This window comes from Mustela erminea, chromosome 13 (assembly GCF_009829155.1).
Source record: "Mustela erminea isolate mMusErm1 chromosome 13, mMusErm1.Pri, whole genome shotgun sequence".
Classification (NCBI taxonomy): Eukaryota; Metazoa; Chordata; class Mammalia; order Carnivora; family Mustelidae; genus Mustela; species Mustela erminea.
Window position 1 is genome coordinate 79,201,945 of NC_045626.1, and position 18,457 is coordinate 79,220,401.

Genomic DNA, 18,457 nt, shown 5'->3' on the forward strand with positions numbered 1-18,457 from the left:
CCCTCCAGATGTCAGAGTTTATAACTGCTGGTTTGCATTAACTCCTAAGACCTGACCTACAGAGACAAAACAGAGGATGCTTTGACCCCACCAGAAAGACCCTTAAAGTCACTGCTGAATTCTAAGCAATGGCAGGATGATGGCCATTTCCTTTTATGTTGCTTACTTCGGTTTGACAGTGATAGCTTAGAAACCATAACCTTGAACTTCAGGCCTGAGGAGTGGGACTCTCAATATTGGGAATGGGCAGAAGTGATTAATAAGACCACTGGCCCTCTTTTCAGAGCTTCATGGTGCAATGATCAGTGTCTTAGGTCAGGCAGGCTGCTCTAATTCCAGAATTCCATGAACTGGGTGGCTTACAAAAAATACATTTATTTCTCACAGTTCTAGAGGCTGGGAAGTCCAAGATCAAGGCTACAGCAGTTCAGGGTCTGCTGAAAGCCCACTTCCTGGTTCATGGCAGAGGTCTTCTCTCCCTGTGTCCTCACAAGGCAGAAAAGGCATCTCTCTGGGTCTCTTTTAGAAGGTGATCTAATCCCTTCCCCAAGCCCCCACCCACGAATACCCCCACTTTGGGGATTAGGTTTCAACATACGCATTTGGGAGTCAGAGGGACTTAAACATTTTGGCCATAGCCCTCAGGGAGGGGTGCTGAGGACTTGCCTTAGAGCTCCTCAAAAATGGTCGTTCCCTTTGCCTGGAGAAGGAGAGACAGTGCTGGGCAAGGTAGGAACAATCACATCTTCCTAAAGATAAGACAGTTTTAGAATAGGGAGCCTCTAGATTCAGGACATGCAGATCAGCCTTGCCAGGAGGTACATTCTCTCTTTTATCACTGGCAAATCCTCAGTGTCGTTTTGACCCCAAAACCACCGGCTATCAAAATCACCCTGACTCGGTTGTCTGTGCCTCAGTTTTCCAAATGCATCTCAGAGATACAGCTGGAAGAGGGTAGATTGCTAAGTGGCTGGGTATATGTGAGTCCCAGCCCCAGCGCTATGGAAGCAGCCCTGTTACTTTCTGCTAGACATCTCCATAGCCACAGTGCTGGGAAATGTTTCCCAGGCCGAGCAAATTAATAGAAAACGTAATATTCTTCTTTCCACCCTAAAAGACCGGCGTATATGCCTCGCTTCTTCTCTACCTGCTCAAAGCCACTTTACCTGGAGCTCCCCAGACCGGCTTCCTTCCTCCCAGTTGTAACCCACATTCTTTGCTTTTTTAGGCATCTGCGGGGCAGGGTGGGGGGCGGGGGGGTTAGCATTGTTAATAACACAAAGAGAGACCCAGCCACTACCTGCCTTCCTGAGTGAGGAAGAGACAGGGGGAGGTGAAAAAAACAGCTGGTCTGCATTTCCCCCAAGGACGGGGCCAAAGGGGACAGAGTCCAGGGGAAGCAGAGTGGAGACAGGCTAGACAAGAGAAAGAACTTCCTGATTCAGAAGACTGTTAGCTCCCTGAAGGAATAGTGAGGTCTTCCCCTTCCTTCCTGATTCTCTCCTCTACCCGGAGTCAAGGAAGATCAGCCACAGAAGCACCTTCTCTTCAGTCGGTCTCTGGAGGCTGAGATGTTCATCTCTATCTAGTGGTGATTTTTCTTGCTAACGGTTTCTGCAGTTGGTACAGCCAGTGAGACTCCAGTCCCTCGCCACCAGAACACAGTGTGTGAGTGACTGTACTGCTCGTCTTCTCCTTTTTTTTTTTCTTTTCTTTTTTTTTTTTTTTTCCTTTATTTTAAGATGGATAGCAGGAGCAGGAGGAGGGAGCCTGACATGGGACCCGATTCCAGGACCCTAGGATCAAATGACCTGAGCCGAAGGCAGATGCTTAACCGACCCATGTAATGCTCGTCTTTAACATCCCTTTGCAAACCCTCTCTGGCCTGGGCTGGTAGATAGAATAAATCAGCTCCCCCATCACCAAACCTTCACCTGACCCCTGCCACATGCGTAGCCCTGGGGTAGAAACAAAGATGACCAAACCTCTCCCTCCCATAAGACCTTCACTGATGAATGTGGGGAGACAGACACCAGTACAGTGCTATTAATCCTAAAATACAAATGGACACAAAACACTGTGGGAACATAAATACCTCAGCAGGCATCAGGAAGTATTTAGCTGAAGAGGTAACATTTGAACTGGGTTTGGAAGGTCATAATAGGAATTTGCCAAGTAGAAAGTAGGAAAAGGTATTATAGTAAAAGGAACCACTGTAAAAGGATACATTGCTTTTTTTTTTTTCTTGCTAAGGATCATTGTTGGACCTCTGAGGTCATCTTTAGTGCTGATACCATCTGGGTCACATACGGACTTTTGACACCATTCTTAAGGCCCTTGACATAAGAATCCCCTTAAGTGAAAATGCTACCCTATGTAAATGACTTGAGAAACTGCCATTGGTCCATTCTCCCTGCAAAACCTCAGCATTTGAATCAAGCCTTTCTCTGCTTCCCTTCTTTTCTTTTCTTTTCTTTTCTTTCTTTCTTTTTTTTTTTTTTTTTTTTAAGATTTATTTATTGGGCGCCTGGGTGGCTCAGTGGGTTAAGCCGCTGCCTTCGGCTCAGGTCATGATCTCAGGGTCCTGGGATCGAGGCCCGCATCGGGCTCTCTGCTCAGCAGGGAGCCTGCTTCCCTCTCTCTCTCTCTCTGCCTGCCTCTCTGTCTACTTGTGATTTCTCTCTGTCAAATAAATAAATAAAATCTTTAAAAAAAAAAAAAAAAAAAAAAAAAAGATTTATTTATTGAGGGGCGCCTGGGTGGCTCAGTCGGTTAAACATCTGCCTTCGGCTCAGGCCATGATCCCCGTGTCCTGGGATCGAGTGAGTTGGGCTCCCTGCTCAGTGGGGAATCTGCTTCTCCCTCTCCCTCTAACCCCTCTTCCCCTCATACCTTGTGCACTCGCTCTCTCTCTCTCTCTCTCTCTCAAATAAATAAATAAAATCTTTTTTTTTTAAGATTTTATTTATTTATTTGACAGACAGAGATCACAAGTAGGCAGAGGCAGGCAGAGAGAGAAGAGGAAGCAGGCTCCCTGCTGAGCAGAGAGCCCAATGCGGGGCTCCATCCCGGGACCCTGGGACCATGACCTGAGCTGAAGGCAGAGGCTTTAGCCCCCCGAGCCACCCAGGTGCCCCAATAAATAAAATCTTTTTTTTAAAGATTTTACTTATTTGAAAGGGAGGGGCAGATGGAAAGGGAAAGAGAGAATCTTCAACCGACTTCATGTCCAAGCAGAGGCCGATGCGGGGCTCGATCTCGCGACCCCGCGATCATGACCTGAGTCAAAATCAAGAGTTGGGTCCTTAACTGACTGAGCCACTCAGGCACCCCTGTGCTTCTCTTCTTATTAGGCAATTTTTTCCTTACCTGCCAGATTTGCTTTCCGAAGGAGGAAAGGGTGAATTGTGTCCTGCTTCAGGGCCGAATGTCTATTTTTCAGTTACTTATTAAGCATCAGTCTGCTCCGTGGATGTGAGGAAGGATTTGGGGTCTGGGGGAGGTGGGATTTCCAATACAGCTTCCCCTGTCTTATTCAACTCTCTGCCCTTCTCTCCAGCCTCTTGCTGACACTGGCAATCAGGTAGTCAGATAGATGACTGTTTTATCAAAATCCCCCTGCCCACCACCTCATCTGGAGCCTGGCATTTCCTCACCCCTGGGGACACGGGGCTTGCTAGCTGCTTTCAAAATGTCAAAATCTGTTGAGAAGCTTTTCTGTACTATGAAGTGTTAGCATTATCCCAGTGCCTAGAAAGCCCCAAATTAGGAGGCAAGGGGAGGGGGAGTGCTCGTGGGTCCCCAGCGATCAGAGGATCAGAGCGGGGACAGGTCGCCTCTCCGCCCAGGCACGCACCCCAGCTGTCCAGCGGGTGCTGGCTTTGCTGAAAGCCGAAAGCAGGCAGCCAGCCCCAGCGGGGCTGCCGCATCTCAGTGAAGACAAACAGGCGACACTCCCTGCGTCTCAGCGACAACCCAGCCAGCTGCCGGGAAACATGCACGTTAATGACAGCAGGGTAAAAATAACAAGAACGTGGATCCCCGTGCCCCGTTGTAGGGTGTGGCCATTCGGACTCTTGGACTCCCCAGCCCCAGCTCTGGGGACCTCTCCGTTTGGGTCTCCTCCTCCCGGTGACCTTGGTCAGACTACAAAACAGCATCTGCACGGAGGCCCTGTTTCCTAACAGGCTCGTCCAGTTCTGGGGAGGTGAGGTGTGAGGCAACCATGTCTGTGAGAATAGCAGCTGATAATGTGTGTTGAGCCTCATCGGGCGTGGTGCTGAGCACCTCAGGTCCCCAGTCTCACGGAGCACCCCCCCACCCCAACCCAATGAAGTACTGTCGCCCCCATTTTACAGATGACTGAACTGAGGCACAGAGGGTTCACTTGAGGAAGGTCACGTGACTAGTGAGGGGCCGAGCCCCACAGCCCGCTCTTAATGCTTAAGAGCTCAGCACAGAATGAGGGCTCTAAAATGTGCATTATCATCATCATTATTATTGCCGTTGTTTTCTTTGGCTGATTACGGTCAGGTTCGTTTAGGTACAGTTTTACTGCTTTTTGTTGCATGGCTAACGTGAGACCGGTAGCGCGGGAAGCACATCTCCGTGCCTGGAAAGGGAATGTGAGTAGCCACCAAGTCTCGGTGACAGAGCTGCCCCCTCTCCCTTTGTGACTCCTTTGTCATCCTTGTTGATCGTGATCAAGGCAGTGTGTGTCTTTCTGCTGCAGGGCTAGGGGTCAGGCTCTAGGAGTCCACAGGGGCCGGCAGCCAGGGTCTACAGTAGAAAGCCCAGACCTGGAGGACCTGAACCCCACGGCCTGCTCTGTTGCCTGTTAGCTGTTAATTTGAAGATAGTCATTTCACCTCTCAGAGCCTCTGTCTTCCCCTCCAAAAGATGGGTCACCACGAGGAGGAGGAGATGTCCAGCAGCATAGCCCTGCTCAGCCACCAAATAGCCATTTGCTAAACATTGCTCATGATGGAAGTTGAGAAGTTCACCATCTGGGCATTGTCTTTTCATCAAATGGTTGCCTTGACTTCCAGAAACTTCCAGAAACTTCCACTTCTGAGATGAGCTACAGACATCACACACACACAGCAGTTATCACACTGTCATAGGTTGCCCTCAAACTGGAGACCAAGAAAAAGCCTCAACAAAGATATTTTCTGGGAACGGATGTGGAACGGAGTCTCCCTCAGCCCCCAGTGACAGCAGAATCCAAACCTTGCTGATATTTTGCTTCCCTCTACCCACGCCATCACCAGCTGGTGACCCTCGGGCTTCTTCTCGGTCGATTAGCCATGAGACCAGCCCTCCAGGTCCTGCTACCCCAGGTAGGCAGAGCCAGGGCGGAGCCAGGAAGCGGGGCCTGAACTGATGGGGGTTTGGGTTCAGCCCTGCAGGAATTTCCACATATTTTGCTAACTGTTTGTTTTAATAGTGAGTATATTCAAAGCAAGCTGTCCCGACTGTTTCCAGTGGGACAATGATGTCTGGTTCAGGAATCGGCGATACCACTCCCACGCTTATTCACGGCATCAAACCACATTCGTGTTCTTTTCCCAGATAAGCCATGTTAGGTCAAAGTCCTTTTTCTCCCACACTGTGCACACGGACACCCCTCCAAACAGAGATTCTCAGAGGTTCATAGGACTTTCAATTTCTGAGTGTCGCAAGATACCTTGTAAGGTAAAAAGCTCAAAACATGATCGCAAGCCTTGTGCATTTTAAATATTTAGCAAGTTAATGCTTTTAATCAACGCATGCACATAGTACACACGTAATAGAATGGGGTTGGACCACAAGATCATTACAGGATTTCTTTTAAAATCAATTCCTCGTGCTCATATACATTTGGTCTGGTAATGGGACCAAGTTCAAAGTTGTCTAATAACATCTGGCCACTTGGCAATATCAGTGCCACGTCAGCATCTACTCAGCAACATAACTTAACGTACTTAAAGACCCCTTAAAGACGTAACTTAAAGACCCCTTCCCTTCAGAGGCCCTTGTCTATCCCAGCTGTGGGATAGCTGGTCTGGCTGTGGAGCACCTCCTTGTAATCACCCTCTGCAGAAAATAGCCTGTTGAATCGGGGAGGCGGGGAGAGAAAAAGGCGGGGAGAGAATCAGTGATTTCGAGCTTCCTTGGAGTCATTATACAGAATGAATCGCTTTAGAAATAATGCTTTGAATACACTACTAGGAAATTATACTGGAAAGTCTGAAACACAGTTGGTTAAGTTTTATAAGTAGCAGATTTTTCCATCGCACAGATGGGGGGTGCCTGCCTGCTCATTTATGTGTCTGCCATCCTGGACCCTGACGGGCCTCAGTTCACAACCCGGTTACGCTTGCTGCCCATGGTGCTGCTTGAGACGGCTGTGGAGGGCACGATGTGTGTGTCTGGCCCCTGGGGTGGCTGGCACGGTCCCCAGCTCAGGCCCAGGAGGCTGCCCTCATTTTAGGACAATCCAAGCAGGACAGGCTGCTGCAGGCCTAGAAGGGAGACGCTGTCCCGGGCGCCAACAGTCAGAGTCAGAAGCTACTTGCTTCGTACAGGTTTGGGCTCTAGCTCCTGGATTGTTTCCTAGGGCTGTTATCACAAAACATCACAGACTGGGTGGTTTAAACAGCAGGAACATTCTGGAGGCTGGCGATCTCCTGAAATCAAGGTGTTGACGGGTTGGGTGGTTCCGAGGGCCGTGAGGGAGAATCCTCCCCAGGGCTCTCTCCGAGCTTGTGGATGGCGTCCTTGTGTTTGTGCGGCCTGGTCCCTGGGTACGTGTCTGTCTCGAAATTTGCCCTCTTTCTCAGTGGAGTAGGGCCCACGCAAAAGACCTCATTTTAACTTAATGACCTCACTAGAGACCCCAAATAAGACCATAATCTGAGGTGCTGGGGGTTAGGACACCAGCCTATGAATCTGGGAGGGACATAGTTTGGACCCTAACAATTCCTAAAATGTTGTATCTCCCAAGAGCCCTCCATTCCTGCTGTCACGTGCTTGTCCCCAGTTCACAGTGAGCTCCTGACTGTGACAGCCCATGACTGGGGAAGGGCAAGGGGCTTGGCTTCTGTTTCTAGATCTTCCAGATTCTGAGGTCTTGTGTCTGTCTTCCTGCCTTAAAAGCCCCCCTCCCTGCACCTTCCCGTCACTTCTGCTCCTTACTCCCCAACTTCCGCAGAAGGCTCGCGGTCCTCCCACTGCCAGGGGAGCCGCGGAGTCAGTGTCGACTTCGTCCGTCCCTCGTCCTCCTACCCTCTCCCCCGCCTGCGGCTGTCTGTTCTGCTTCTGGCACCCTACTCCCCTGCACCTCCCACCCCACCACAGCTGCTGCAGCTATGCTCCGCCCTCCCGGCTAACCCCCTGCACCATGGCATCCGCCCTCCCCGCCCCCCCTGTGCCCCACCCACCCTCCTGCCTTGGGTCTCTCTGCCCTCACCCTCTCCCTCCCACAACCCCTGCGGTCGTGTGTCCTAACCCTTAGCTTTGAAAAGCTCCCCCGCTCCCCGAATCAGGCAGCTTCAAGAGTCCCCCGGTCTCTACTCAATCAAGACAAAAGCCTTTGGCTTAGCATCCAAGGGGCTCTACGATTTTGAAATGCACTTAGATCACGTGTTCGTTGACTTGGGCTGCCACCACGAAATACCACAGGCTGGGTGGCATAGACGTAGGAAGTTATTTCTCATAGTTCTGGAGGTTAGCAGTCTGAGGTCAAGCCACCAGCATGGTAATGTCGGGCGAGGGCTCCCATCCTGGCGTGGAGACGGCCACCTCCACTGTGTCCTTATTCTGCCTTTCTGTGTGTGCGTGGAGAGAGAAAGAGAAAGAGGTTTCTCTTATTATTATTATTAGGCCACCAATCCTATCAGATTAGGTCCTACTCTTCTGGCCTCTTTTTTTTTAAGGTTTTATTTATTTATTTAAGAGAGAGAGCACACAAGCTCTCTTGTGTGCAAAGGGACAAAGAGCAGGGGCAGAGGGAGAAGCAGGCTCCCCACTGAGCAGAGAGCCCAACGTGGGGCTCGATCCCAAGACGCCGGGATCATGACCTGGGCCGAAGGCAGACACTTAACTGACTGAGCCACCCAGGCGCCCCTGTTATGGCCTCTTTTCATCTTAGTTACTTCCCAAGGTCCTGGCTCCAACCGGTTAGGGCTTTAGCGTATAAGTTCAGGAGGGACGCAGTTCAGTCCGTGGTGGACCTCAGGTGTTTGTTGAGTATGTACTATGGGCTGGACACTGGTCTAGGGGCTGGACATAGAGCAAAGTAGACAGTGGGTAGGCGGAAAACTCTATCTGTATGTAAGTATCTGTAGACTTTATATATACGGATCTGTAAGTCGTAAGATGTAGATACATGCAGATACATATACCCTCGCAAGTGCAGTGAAAAGTGCCTTGAAGAAAAATAAAGCATGCAAAGGGAGTAGAGGTTACCAGGGGTGGGGCACTGTTTTAAAGGGTGATCAGGAAAGATCTCTAATGCTGTGCCGTTTAAGCAGATGGGGACATAAGTGAAACAACCTAAGCGGTCAGCCACTGGAGGCCAATTCGTTGGCTCAAGAGCCTGCAGTTTGAGGTGCCTGGGTGGCTCAGTGGGTTAGAACCTCTGCCTTCAGCTCAGGTCATGATCCCAGGGTCCTGGGATCGAGTCCCGCATCGGGTTCCCCACTCAATGAAGAGTCAGCTTCTCCCTCTACCCCTGCCCCCCTGCTCATGATCTCTTGATCTCTCATCCTCTCTCTCAAATAAACAAATAAAACCTTTAAAAAAAACAAAACAAAACAAAACAAATGAGTGTCACCATGTGCCAATAAAACTTTATTTACGGACACTGAAATTTGAACTTCCTGTATCTTGTGTATGTCATGAAACATCAGTCTGCTTTTGATACTTTTATTCGTCAGGCGAAGAATGAAGAGACCATCCTTAGCTTCTGGGATGTGTGAAAACAGGCAGTGGTTGAGCTTTGGCCCATGGGCTGCAGTTTGCAGAACCCTGCACGCAGCTGGACGAGGCTTCCCCTGTTGTGGGATGAGAGTGGGGACCATGGTAGGTCCAAGAACATGAGTCCCCGGCACATAGCAGGTGCTCAACAGGTTATCTGTTGAAGGAGAGGAAGGAGAGAAGGGCAGAGAGGGCAGAGGGAAAGGGTGTCAGGGTGCCTACAAAGCTGAATTCCGGGCTCAGGGCTCTGGGCTTATAGGACCTCGCCTCGCTCTCTCCTCTTGGGCAGCAAGACCATTGTCGTCCATTTCTTCAGGGCTCGTGCAGCCTCCAGAAGCAAAGAAGTGTTGACAGAGCATTTGAAATGCCCACAAGTTCAGAGCCTCCTGGCCCCATTTAGGACCAAACATCCCAGGCCGCCCTCCCACAGAGCCCACGGAGATCTAGCCATACCTCCTGCCACCTGAGAAGCTTCCACTGGCCACCCTAGACACAAATCCAGAAAAGGACACGTGTAGCCGCTGCCCAAAGCCCACTTGTACCCTGTCCACAGCTTAATAACTCACAAGTGCCCTAATCTGCATTTTTAGTGAGAACATTCCCGTCCCCACTCAGAAAAGTCATTTGCATCCCCCATGCAGGGCCCCTGACTGCTATATTAATCTCCCCATTTGTCCCCTCCTGAGTCATCTAATATTACTGCTGGCTAATTAAAACATCAAAGCCCCAAGTACAACAGCCCTGCCAGGGGCCTCCTAATGCCTGGTTTCAAGTGTGCAGCCCAGCACAGCCCAGGGTGGAAAGGCACGGCTCACGCCCGGGCCCCCAGTTTCTCGGCTCGTAGTGACCACCCCTCGCACATCTGGAACCTCAGCAGACGGCCTCTTTCCCAATGCCGGTTCCGTCCCTCCTGCCGCACCCTGCCCACCTGCTGGCTGCCCACCCACCGGCCGTAGCCCACACCTCCTCCTCCCGCCTCCCTGTGCTCCCCACCTGTCTGCCCTCCCACCCCCTGCACGGGTCCTGGGCCCGACCCCAGCGCCAGCACTGCGTCTGATACCCACCCCGACCCCGGTCTGGGTTCCAGCCACTTCCCAGCCCCTGGGGCCGGCATGGGGATGGTCAAGAGAGTTTGCAAACTGGCTGCGTGATGTTCAGTCTTCAGGGAGGACGGCCGGGGTGCCTCCCACTTGGGCGAGGTCCGATTTTTTTGGTGGGGGGGGTTCTCCTGGCTGCAGGCTGCTGGCATAGTCAGAGGAATTAGTCGCTACCAAGTCCTGCCCAAAGGTGTGATGTCCATCACCTGCGTATCGGCTGGAGGAGACCGTAGTGGAGACAGAGCTTAAAGAAGCACTGGGGCTGTCTGGCCAGGCTTTCAAAGGAAGTGGCACTGTCCGTGTGGCTTCACGAGGGGACAGAAGGAAAATAGCTTGGAGCTTAGCAGGCAAGAAGTACAAATGAGAGCGAAGGGAAGAATTCTTCCGCATGCTTCTTCTGCTCCTGGTGTGATCAGACTAGTCACACTTGTGGCGATGGTCGCACTGATAGGACTAACAGGTGTACTGTAGATGACTGTATAGATTATAGTGCTCTAGGGGCACCAGGGTGGCTCGGTGGGTTAAAGCCTCTGCCTTCAGCTCAGGTCATGAACCCAGCGTCCTGGGATCAAGCCCCACATCGGGCTCTCTGCTCAGCAGGGAGCCTGCTTCTCCCTCTCTCTCTGCCTGCCTCTCTGCCTACTTGTGATCTCTGTCTGTCAAATAAATAAATAAAATCTTTTAAAAAAAAAGATTATAGTGCCCTAGTCTACTGGCGTGGATTAGAACGCCAGTAGCGGTATGCAGTGGCCAGCATTCAGGAGGTGACTGGATTCATCCAAGTGAAAGATGATGCTGGTCTGGCCAGGGAGAACAAGATCGGGAACGAGGAGGCGGTGGATTCTAGAGCTATTGAGAAGCTAAAATGGTCGGGCTTGGGGATGGATCAGGTGCACGGGATAAAGAGAATGGTGTCTAGGATAGCTCCCACCCATGGCTTGCACAGGCAGATGGATGGTGAGGCCCAGCACTGAGATGGTAACCACTGGGGGTAACTGGATCTGGCCACCGCAGGGAGTCATGGTACCTTCCATGTGTTGTCTGCTATCACTTGCACGGTTCTGGAGGCTGTGACATGCTCTCACCTCAGGACCTTTGCATAGGCTGGTCTTTTGGCCTGCAAAAGACCAAAAGGTCTTGGTCTTCTCTCTTTGCCTGATTAACAACTATTTGCCCTTCAGGTCTTGATTTAGGAGTCAGATACCCTGAGTGAGGTGCCTCTCCTGTGTGCTTCCACAGTCCCTTATACACTGCCAACATCCCACGTTATAGTACCTTGCACCTGGTTATAATGACCGTGACAACTGTCGTCCCTCCCCCCACCCCGCAATGTACACTGAACTCCCTGAGGACAGAGATCACCTCTGTCTGGTTTGTCACTGTAGCCCTGGCCCTTGCCGCCTTGCTTAGAACATAGGAGATACTCAATAAACACATGCTGAATGAATGAATGAACAAATGAATGAATGAATTATGCATAATGACCAAGAGGCCAAGAGGCAGGAGAGTCTAGCAGTTGAGGACATGGTTTGCAGGGCAGACTGCCAGGATTCGATGCCTGGCTCCAGTGTACTAGCTGTGTGACCTCGGACAACCTAGTTAACCTCTCTGTGCCTCAGTTTCCTCATCTGTAAAATGGGCATGATAAGATTTTACTTGACATATAGTAAGTGCTTCTTGAATGCCAGTTTTCAGTATTAGCCCTTCGGTGTAGTCTATGATTTCTTTCCTGGACTCAGCCCACTAAATGGTAATTCATAGCTTCCTCACCCACCTGAGTTCTCCCAAGCCAAAAAAATGAGGACCCATCTCCTGGCGCTAACCACACTCCTACACTTCCAGCCACACTGGCCTTCTTGCTGATCCTTTGAAGCGTATCCCTACCTCATGGCCTTTGCACTTGCCTTTCTCCCCTCATCATCATATATCCTTATCACTAACTGATATTCTGTCATTCATTTATGGCTTTACTTATGATTTATCTCCACTTCTCTCCTATCAGTGTGCCAGGGAACTTTCTGTCTTGTTCACTACAGTGTCCCCAGTGCCTAACAATGCCTAGCACACAGTAGGAGCTCAATAAATACCATTTGAATGTGTGAAAACCCTGCCGCAAGGTCACTGTACAGTGCTCCATTCTTTGGCATGACTGTCCCTCCACACTCGCTTGTCTTCCCTCTCTCGCTCAGCTGACGTGGCAGGGTGTGCCTGCTGCCTCTCCCTTCCAGTTGCTGACTGAGTGACGCTTGTCTGATGCATAGGCAGGTAGACAATTACTCAGAAACACCTAAGACTGAACGTAATCTTTATTAATGAGGTCTAAACTGGACAGGCCAACATTGGCAAGCCCAGGACTTATCCCCCACTGCTGGCTGGGCATTTTGTATATGGAAGTGAAGACAAATGGGGGACTGAAATTGTTCAACACAGAGGGGCCCGTCAGTGCAAAGGCCCTGAGGCAGGGACTCACTTGGCATTTTTGAAAGGCAGAAACCTGAAATTTGGGTGAAATATTCTATGCTTCAAAACTTTCTCATTGAATCTTTTCTGTTTTCCTAGTACTCACTAGAAGTAGTGAGTTTGGACTGTAGCAGGAAAGCCCAAACATCCAAAAAACTTGACCTGGCTTCAGGTTTGATTCCTCAGCCCTGAAAGCTGGTACCATTCAGAGAAGCCGACAGCGTCCCTTGGATATTTCCTCATTCAACAAACATTCAGTGAGGTCCTGCTATATGCTGGGACCTGTACTAGACACCAGAGAGGCCACCTTTGAGTTCCTGGCCCCTCCCTGCAGAACAGAACCCAGAAGGCTTTTTCACAGTGCCTCCTTCTGCATAGACAGAGGGACCAGGTTCCCAGCCACCTTGCATGCGTCACCCTGGGAGAATGAGTCCTTACTCTGTGCAGATACTTAGTGACTCTGAAAGATGCCAGGAAAAGCGACTCTCCTCCCCATCCCCGTGGAGACAGTTTTCCAGTGCCCTCAGGACCCTGTCTAATGTCCCATCCTTCCTTCTCTCCTCAAGCCCCCTGCCTCGGGAAAACAGTCTCCCACAAAGAATGGCAGCCCCTCCAAGTGCCCCCGCTTCCTCAAGGTCAAGAACTGGGAGACTGACGTGGTTCTCACCGACACCCTTCACCTTAAGAGCACACTGGTGAGTATGCCAGCAGAATGTAGACCCAGCTCACACTAACTGCATTTGGTGTTGGCTAAGTCTTTGTGGTGGGGACTGTCCTGTGCACTGTGGGGGGGTTTACCATCACTCCTGACCTGTCCCCACAAGATGTCAGTCACCCCGCTGAAGTTCTGACAACAAAAATGTCTCCAGATATCACTCAGTGTCCCCTGGGTGGGAAATCCACTCTCATTTGAGAACTGCTGATAGCTACTGACTCACTCATGGCAATACTTTTTATTATTAAATATTTTTTAGTATTAATATTATTAATATTTTATTGGGTACCTTGAACCCAAAAGAATCCAAGCAGAGGAGTTGCTCGTTCCAAACACATTTTCTTTGTCTCTCACTGCCTGACCACTAATGAAATATGGAACGAGCCCTTCCTTGCTTTCACTGTGTGTCAGCTGAACTTTTATATCATATATTTTTTTAATAGCCAGCCAGGCAACATGTTGCTTTACACTTTTGTTGAAAATGACCCTCTTGGAAGAATACTGTATTGGTTAGCTATTGCTGTGTGACGAACATCCCCGAAACTCAGTGGCTTAAAAACAACAATCACTTATTATTTTTCAAAAGTCCGCAGATTGGCTTGGTGGTCTTGTCTCAATTGATCTCAAGCATCAGCAGTCCACCTGAGAGGCCAGCTGTGGGTGGGCTGGTCTGGGTGGCCTCAACGAGGATAACTCAACTCTGTTTCGTGTGATCTCTCATCCTCCGACAAGCTAACTTGGCCTTGTTCCCGTGGTGGTTGCGAGGTTTTCAGAGAGAATGAGCAGAAGCACACGAGACCTCTTGAGGCCTAGGCATGGGGTGGACCCAGCCTCACCTCTGCCGTTTTCTATTGGCTAAAACCAGCTCACATTCAAGGGAAGAGGATTTAGACTCCATCCCTCAATGAGAATTGCTATTAAGTCACACTGCAAAGGGTGTGACTATAGGGCACAGAAGAATTGGGGCTACTTTTTTGCAGTCAGCGTCCCACAGATGTGTTTGAATGAGTGACTATAACATGAATCGTGTACATGATTCCATGATCAACATGGAATCAAAAAAGTACTTAGGTACCAGTGAATCTGATTCCCGGGGAGTGCCAATCAGAAAGCCCCTCTTCCCCTCGTTGAGTAGAGCAAACATTTTTAGAACCTTAAAACCCTGTCTACCTTCCCCTTAACTGATGACTGCATCCTACAATTATTTGAAGCTGGTACTTGAGAAATCCCATCTGGGAATTAAAGGCCAGATAAACTCCACAACAAACATCAGATCCAGGCCCACAGCCCCCTTGTGCTAAAACCAAGCGATCCTCCAACTCTCTCTTTTCCCTCCAGGAAACAGGGTGCACCGAGCACATCTGTATGGGCTCCATCATGCTCCCTTCTCAGCAAATACGAAGACCTGAAGACGTCCGCACGAAAGAACAGCTCTTCCCTCTTGCCAAAGAGTTCATTGATCAGTACTACTCGTCAATTAAAAGGCAAGTGTGTGTTGACTCTGGGACCCCGGGGTCAATTACTGAGTACCAGGACAAAGACTTCAGCCCCAGCACTACAATAGCTGAACCAAGACCTAATCATGAAGGCTCTGCCCTCCACACACACAAGTTGAAAGCTGGTGGCTCCAGGGCCACATCTGGCCCCCAGAAATGTCTTTGTTTGGCCTGCAAAGCGTTGCTTAAATTTGAAGCATTTCACGTAATTCCATGTCTAGGCATACTACCTTGAAGAAACTCTCACAAGAAACTCTCTTGTTCACCAGAAGACATACATAAAAATGTTTGCTAAAATATTGTTATTAGCAGGGAAAAAAATTAAAATCAAAGAACCAACAGGAAATCACCTCAACTCCTTCAACAGGAGAATGTTTGAGTAACTGGTGGTATTTTCCAAGTTGTGGAATATTATACAGCTGCAAAAAATGAGCCAGTCAGCACCCAGCATGTTCATGGGCACAAAGCTCGCAAATAACTACACAAAAGGAAGAAAGACTAAGTTTGTAAAATAATACATTCCGGGTAGCACCCTTTATATAAACTTTTTAAACATAACAGAGTAGGGACGCCTGGGTGGCTCAGTGGGTTAAAGCCTCTGCCTTTGGCTCAGGTTGTGATCCCTGGGATGGAGCCCTGCATCGGGCTCTCTGCTCAGCAGGGAGCCTGCTTCCCTTCCTATCTCTCTGCCTGCCTCTCTGCCTACCTGTGATCTCTGTCTGTCAAATAAATAAATAAAATCTTAAAAAAAATAAATAAACATAATAGAGTAATGCTGTACGTGATTTAGGGAATATTTATACATGTGACAAATATATAAAGAAAAGTATGAGATGGGGCTCCCTGGGTGGTTCAGTTGGTCGAGCGACTGACCCCTGAATCAGCTTAGGTCGTGACCTCAGGGTCGTGAGATCGAGCCCCACATCAGGCTCTGCACTCAGCACAGAGTGTGGTTGGGATTCTCTCCCCCTCTGCTCCTCCCCCCACTTGAGCATGTGCACGCGCACACTCTCACACCCTGAAATAGATAAATAAATCTAAAAAAAAAAAGAAAGAAAGAAAGCATGAGACACTTTTGGGAAGAAAGTGGGTTATAATGGGAACATTGTCTCCAAGGAACTATAATATTTCTCATTTGTTATTTCTTAGGCCTGGGTGTTCATTATATATACTATTCTCAATACCTTTTTGTAAGCCCCCAATTTTTCATAATAATATTTTCAACTTCCTAAAATTGAATTCCTTGTCATCGTTTAAAAATTAGAAGAGTTCTCTTTAAAAATCAGATTTCCAGGGGTTCCCGGGTGGCTCAGTCGCTTAAGCATCTATCTGCCTTTGCCTTAGGTCATGACTCCAGGACCCTGGGATTGAGCCCCACATTGGCTCCCTGCTTCTCCCTCTCCTGCTCCCCCTGCTTGTGTTCCCTCTCCATCAAATAAATAAGTAAAATATTTAAAAATAAATCAAAAGTAAATTAAATTATAAATTTAAAAAAATCAGATTTCCAGGAGCACCTGGCTGGCTCAGCTGGTGAAGCACATGACTCTTGACCTTGGGGTTATAAGTTCGAGGCCCACCTTGGATGTAGAGATTACTTAAAAATCAAATCTTTAAAAATAAATAAATAGATACATAAAAATAAAAATCAGATTTCTAGTTTCTCTTGAAATGAGACTTGGCCTCCCTGGGCCCCCATTCCTACCAGCAGAGTGCTAGCTACCCCTTTGAACCAGACATAGGCTCGCCCACTGGCCACAGTCCCCACCCAGCCAGTTCGGTCACTGCTGGGCCTTTGTGGGCATCTGAGTTCGCAGTCTGCTTGTGCTTGAACGTTGTGTCCACATACCAGCTCAGACTTGCCGTGGCTTTTGCCCTCCTGGAATGGTTCGCTCCTTCCACCGACCCCTAATTCAGGAGAGAAGGTGACACTCCCATGTCCCTTCCTTCCTCACTCAGATTTGGCTCCAAAGCGCACACAGAGAGGCTGGAAGAGGTGAACAAAGAGATTGAAACCACGGGCACCTACCAGCTCAAAGACACGGAGCTCATCTATGGGGCAAAGCACGCCTGGCGGAACGCGTCCCGCTGCGTTGGCAGGATCCAGTGGTCCAAGCTGCAGGTAGGCAGTGAGCTCCTTGGTGGGCGGAGAGGGAGGAGCCTTACCAAGGGTCAGCTCTTTCCAGGGGTACTTGGAAGTCACAGCGAGATAGCGGGTGGTGGTCACAGGGGCCCACATTCTTAGTTCATGACCGACTCTGCCTCATAGTCATGTCTCATTGAGCCAACACAGTGTTTTGTTTTGTTTTTTAAAGGAACTTGCACATCTATTGGTGAGGCTTATGCTCTCCACTTTACCACAGACCCTACCATTCCCTTTTGTCTTCCTCCTACTCTCTGATTTATATTCTCTGTGTACTCACTGAAAGCATTAGATTCTGCATCCTCTGCTAAAATTTCTACCCCCCCCACCGCACCCCACAGGAATAGTCTGAAATTGCAGGTAGTTTCGTTATCAAGACCAAGGGAGGTTTGTTTGATTGTTATTTGTTTTGTTTTTAAATCCCTGATCCCTAGTAACTCAGCGGGAAATATATCCAGCCCACCCAAGTCTCTCCTTTACTCAACATCCTGTAGCCACCTGTACCTACACACCATGCCTGCTTTCAGGGGGGTTTTCCTGGTTTGATGGACTGTGGTTATTAGGATAGAGAAACACACACTATAAAACCCAACCCGCCCAGTTCTCATTAGCAGAGTGCTCGCTCTCCGAGTGGGACAGCAGGTGGAGTGGGCCCTGGGTTCTCCTCGGCTGCCCTGGGGGAGCCGAGGAGGGAGGGAGGAGGCACCCATTCTCACCACGTGCCCCTGGCAGGTGTTTGATGCCCGCGACTGCACCACGGCCCACGGGATGTTCAACTACATCTGCAACCACATCAAGTATGCCACCAACAAAGGGAACCTCAGGTGAGCCTGCCAGCTTGCGGGGAGAGGCGTCTGATGTCCCCAAAGCATTGACCCTTGGGTCGGGAGTTGGCTCGCCTGCCGAGGAAATGCTCCCCCTCTCCTCTCCGGGAGAGGTGCCCAGCTGGGAGAGGTGTCCTGGCTGCTTTGTCCCACCTGCCATACTCTGTCTCTTGGGACTCTTGCATGGGTTGCAAAGCTACAGCGGCCAAAATCACGTTCAACCCACAGTTTGGTATCAACCCTGTGGAAAGGGCAGGAAGGGGTGTTTCCCATTCCCAGGACTCGGAAAATCCCAGTGCCAGTGGTGACCTGCTTGCACCAGCTCCTGCGGTAGCCTGGGGCTGTCTTAGAATGTTCCTGGATTTAAAAGACAATGTCTCTTCCTGTCGCGGTTGGCTCCTTGAGGAGCCACACCTTGGACTCCTCTCGCCCCAAACAAAGAACAATGGCCCGGGCAGCAGGCTAAGGCAGGGAGGCTCCGGCGTGGGCTGGTGGCTTCCGCGCTGGCAAGTTGCTGCTGGACGGAATGGCTGGGGCCCTGCGGCTGGCCAGTTCTACTTGTCAGGCCTCTGCCCTGTCAGGTTCTGGCCCAGCATCTGCTCCCAGCTGCTGAGGACCAGCCCCGTGGTGGGTCCCGGTGTGCCACTGTAGGGAGAGTCCCTGAAAGGAGATGCAGATTCCCTGCACTGAACTCATCCCCATAGTGGCTTGCTTGCGTGAAGCATGAGTTTTTCTGGCCATGTCCCTTCCTTGAGAAGGAAACACCG

The 18,457-nt window shown here is 49.9% G+C and overlaps 1 protein-coding gene across 10 annotated transcripts in view; it reads left to right on the top strand.

Moving 5' to 3' along the window:
• Positions 1-18,457, top strand: part of NOS1 (nitric oxide synthase 1) — a 170,974-nt gene that overhangs the window by 104,692 nt on the left and 47,825 nt on the right. For 8 of the 10 annotated variants that reach the window (XM_032309123.1, XM_032309122.1, XM_032309120.1 and 5 more), the window contains exons 4-8: positions 5,271-5,339; positions 13,082-13,210; positions 14,569-14,714; positions 16,683-16,845; positions 17,599-17,690. In XM_032309123.1, the coding sequence (XP_032165014.1) occupies positions 5,271-5,339; positions 13,082-13,210; positions 14,569-14,714; positions 16,683-16,845; positions 17,599-17,690 (599 nt within the window). The remainder of the gene's footprint in view (positions 1-5,270; positions 5,340-13,081; positions 13,211-14,568; positions 14,715-16,682; positions 16,846-17,598; positions 17,691-18,457) is intronic. The other 2 variants (XM_032309126.1, XM_032309128.1) reach the window with 1 other exon arrangement.